General features: G+C 45.6%; 1 protein-coding gene across 1 annotated transcript; it reads left to right on the plus strand.

Annotated features, from left to right (window-relative positions):
• The first annotated feature begins 1,497 nt into the window (after positions 1 to 1,497).
• Positions 1,498 to 3,988, plus strand: LOC125508674 (cytochrome b5). The gene is made up of 3 exons (XM_048673440.1): positions 1,498 to 1,843; positions 3,369 to 3,435; positions 3,526 to 3,988. The coding sequence occupies exons 1-3, from the start codon at positions 1,763 to 1,765 to the stop codon at positions 3,780 to 3,782; spliced, it is 405 nt and encodes a 134-aa protein (XP_048529397.1). The 5' UTR covers positions 1,498 to 1,762; the 3' UTR covers positions 3,783 to 3,988.
• Positions 3,989 to 4,230: the final 242 nt, after the last annotated feature.

Genomic DNA, 4,230 nt, shown 5'->3' on the forward strand with positions numbered 1-4,230 from the left:
CTTCTTAAGTGCAAGATTTTTGCTTGGCTGGCCGTGCAACATCGCATTTGGACCTCGGATCGACGTGCTAAGCATGGGCTTCAGGATAGACCCTTAGCTTGTTACACGTGCCTGCAGGAAGAGGACAACACTGAGCATATTTTGATCCAGTGTGTGTACGCTAGGGAAGTTTGGCATGAGGGTCTCCAAGCCCTCAACTTGCAGGTCACGAGGCCGACTGAGAATGATAATATGCTGGATTGGTGGCTATTAGCAAGGAAGGGGAGTGTCAAGGCTAACAAACGGGCTTTTGACACATTTGTGATTGTGGTGGCTTGGGCCCTCTGGAAACAAAGGAATAATCGCGTATTCAATAGAAGAAGTTAACAGAGTTCCTTGATTGAATTGATAGACGCGATTCTTCGTGAGCTGCACGAGTGGATTAAGGCCGGAGTTGGAGGTGTTGGGTTGTCACGTTTCGTGAGAGAGTAGGCTTAGGATCTTGGGTGTGGTTTGTTTCCGGGTGTTGCCTGAGAATGGATGTGTGCATCCATTCGTAAGGCATCTCTTGTAAATCTTATTCTCTCTCCTATAAAAATATGTTACGCTATTGGCGTACTCTCAAAAAAAACCTTGCAAAGGTTTTGCCAAAGGACAATGAATTGCCTAAGACTACTTACGAAGCCAAGAAGGTTGTCTGTCCTCTTGCATTAGACATGGTGAAATACCATGCATGCCTTAATGACTATTTGGGGCACGTGATTGATTCAAGGGTTCAATGACGACGCCTGCGACTTTGGGGCACTGTTCCTTGGGGGCACTTGCATGGAGACTTCTCGGCTATTATCAACAAGGGCAAGCCGACTCTGATAGGTACATGGCAACATCGACGCCTCGGCGACTCGTTCAGGGCGGTAATGTTCGTTCGTGGCACAAGGTCCTTAATGTAATTTTTTTATTATGTCTATGGTGCTTTGTATTTCTTATAAACCTTTATAATATACAATAAATCTAGTTTTTTTACGAAAAAAGTCTACTCCTCCCTCACTTCGACTAGACAGGTAGGTCCCACACAAATAGTTTGGTTCGGCTAGATAGGTGCAAACTTGGCCAGATGGGCTGACACGATACGCGTCGACCTGGGTTATATGGGTTAGGCACGCTAACTACACAGACCATGCCGGACCGGCAGGCGTGTTGCACTCCGTGGCCCAAGCACGTCATAGCAAGGAAACGGGTCGGCCCACCAGCACATTTAGCCCACCGGGGCGTCTGATTTTGGGTTGTTTGGGCCTATTGTGCTGATTTGAGGCTAATGTACAAAAAAAGTCTGAAAAAAATAAAAAAAGTAAACAGGCCGTGTTGTACCGGCACACACATGCCCAGCCTCACGGCCCTAGTGGGCCACGTGCCGTGCCAGGCCGACCATGGGCCGGGCACGCGGGCTAACGTGCCGGCCTGCCTGGCCCAGCCCAGATGGCCACTTTGGGTAGGTGGAGTCGGAACGGGACGCCAAGAACAACGCGAGGAAGAAACGCAATTCGGGTGGAGTTGGACTTGTGGTTGTTGCCGAGCGCTTCCTCCCGTCTCCTCGCGATTTTTTATAAAAAGGAGAGAAGCGCAATCGTATCCCCAGCCAGATTCACATCGTATCGCATCGCCACCCACCTTTCCCTGCCGGATTCTTCTCAGGTAGCAGCAGCAGCTTGAGTTCTTGCGGATCTGCGGCTGCGAATCCCAGTCTCGTATCAACTCGACCAGGCGGAGGAGAAGCAGGGGGAAGATGTCCAAGGCGGCGCTGACACTGGAGGAGGTGTCCAAGCACAACACCAAGGACGACTGCTGGCTCATCATCGCCGGCAAGGTATACGCACGCATCTTCTCCCCGCTGCCCCTCCTGATTGTTTCCTTGCGATTATTGTTACGCCAAGATTCAGTCTTTCTTTCTTTCTCTCGGAGGGTCGTGATACTGGTAGCTTGCAGCACAACATGCCCTAATCGATTTGCCAAAGCAATTGATACGTGTTACGTGCTGGCCTGGTACGATTAGAGTTATCCGCCGGCAGATCTGCACAGTACCGTCGGACTATTACTTGAGTTATTGGTTATGTTGAAGAAGAATCAGTTTGGTTTAGTACATGTCGAGCGATTCCTGGGGTAAATAGTTGGTACCTCTTTGAATTGTGAATTGGCCTGAGAGATTACACACTCTGGTTTACTTCCAGAATTTTCACCTGTCGGAACCGATAAATTACTGAGTACCCCGCTATATACAAGGTCCGAACACTTTTAGCGAGTGTGTATAATTTTCTGATGGTGGTCAGAAGAAACTAGGCTCTCACCCCGCTTTTATATACATAAAGCCAGAGTACCGATACAACCACGGTCCAGACCAGCAGACAAGGTCGGAACCGATGAATTGCGTTTATATTGCCGTGCAACCTTCTTCTAGTTGATCCTGCTCGACCTGGTTTGCAAAAAGGTTTGCCCTTTTGGTTACCGTAGATTCACTAGTTAATTACCTTTTGCTATGTAAAAATAGTTGCATGTTTGGTTCTTGAGTGTTATGTTGCCCTTTCTAGGAAAAAACAAGAGGTTACTTACCGGTGATTAGATGATATTTTGACCCATGTTTGTTGCTCAAGCTTGTTCCATAGTTGCCACGAGAACATAACTACATGACCAACTATAAAGTTGTCCACAATTTCAGTCTTTCAGACGAGAACTAAACTCTCAGGTCCCAGACCAATTGAGATTCATTCTCCATCCTCTAGACTATATTTTACCCCCGTAAGAATCACATTTGTTAACCTTTTCCAATTCTCCATCTGAGTTCTGGACATAACTCTGAATCTTTTGTCATAGTTTATTTTTCATGTTTTATGCATCCAAAAAATCTGCCTTACAGTAACAACACTTAGGTCTTGGCTTAAGATAAAGATTTTAAATTATATTCATCAGTACCCTTTATCCCATGTGTACCAATGAAAAGCAAGTCTTTAACATTTATTTTAGCCCAAAAAAACTCATTTTATTTTTGTTTAAGCCTTGCAAAGTGGCGTAGTTTAAGGTGAATTTTTCATATTTTGTACAAACCTTGCAGAGTAGTTATGTTTATCTTTCTTCGGAACCTGAAAGTTCTCTATAAGCAGGCTTATATTGCATAAAGACAGATTTGATTAGCCTTTATTCACGTTGAAAGGGCTGCTTTCTTCTTGTACTTGTTTTATATGGCAGGAGCAATGTGGCAATGCTCTTTAATTAACACCGTTACTTTTATGTCAGTAGTGAGGCTTAGAATTGTTATAAATTTAGTTTAGAGGAGAATGGTTATAAATTTTGTTCCTTCTTGAGAAAAACAATCACTGACACTGTGTTCTAATGTTCAGGTATATGATGTGACCAAGTTTTTGGAGGATCACCCTGGAGGTGATGATGTACTGTTGTCCTCGACTGGTAACGCCTTCTTGCCATGCCATGCTTGCAGAAGTTGTGAACTTGTGATTTAGCCTAATAACTTGCATTAACACATGGGCCCTTTTACAGCCAAGGACGCAACTGATGACTTTGAGGATGTCGGGCACAGCACCACCGCCCGTGCGATGCTGGACGAGTACTATGTCGGCGACGTGGATACGGCTACGATACCTGCCCGGACAAAGTACACTCCGCCGAAGCAACCACACTACAACCAAGACAAGACCCCTGAGTTCATCATCAAGATCCTCCAGTTCCTGGTCCCCTTGGCCATACTTGGTCTGGCTGTCGCCATTAGGATGTACACCAAGTCGGAATCGGCTTAACCGGTGGCGGCATTGTTCTCTGGGTTATGGGGAAAAAATAGCTTTAAGGTGTTGGAATAAGTTGGTAGTTTGTCGCGTGATGTATCCATTCCAATGTACCGTGTGGTGAGTTGTTTGAATGTTGCAACGGTTTTGTCGTGAAACTGAAATTGATGGGACCAAGTTTTGTTGTGCAACTTAAATTGATGGGACTGAAATTGCTCTTTGGTGTTGGTGCATTGGTATGCATTCTCCTCGATGCCTGTGAAAATTAAGCACCGGTTCTATTTTCAACAAAAGTAGAAGAACAGTCACGATGTTTTGGAAGAAAACATGTCTGGTGCTACAAGGCGAGGCATGTAGATGGGTGAGAAGAGGCAAACACAGCCTGGCGCGCCGCCACCCTCAGCCTCCGCCGACCTTGACAATTTTTTTGGTGAGGATATTGTAAATATTTGATATCTTCAGT

The sequence above is a fragment of the Triticum urartu genome, chromosome 5, assembly GCF_003073215.2.
Source record: "Triticum urartu cultivar G1812 chromosome 5, Tu2.1, whole genome shotgun sequence".
Lineage (NCBI taxonomy): Eukaryota > Viridiplantae > Streptophyta > Magnoliopsida > Poales > Poaceae > Triticum > Triticum urartu.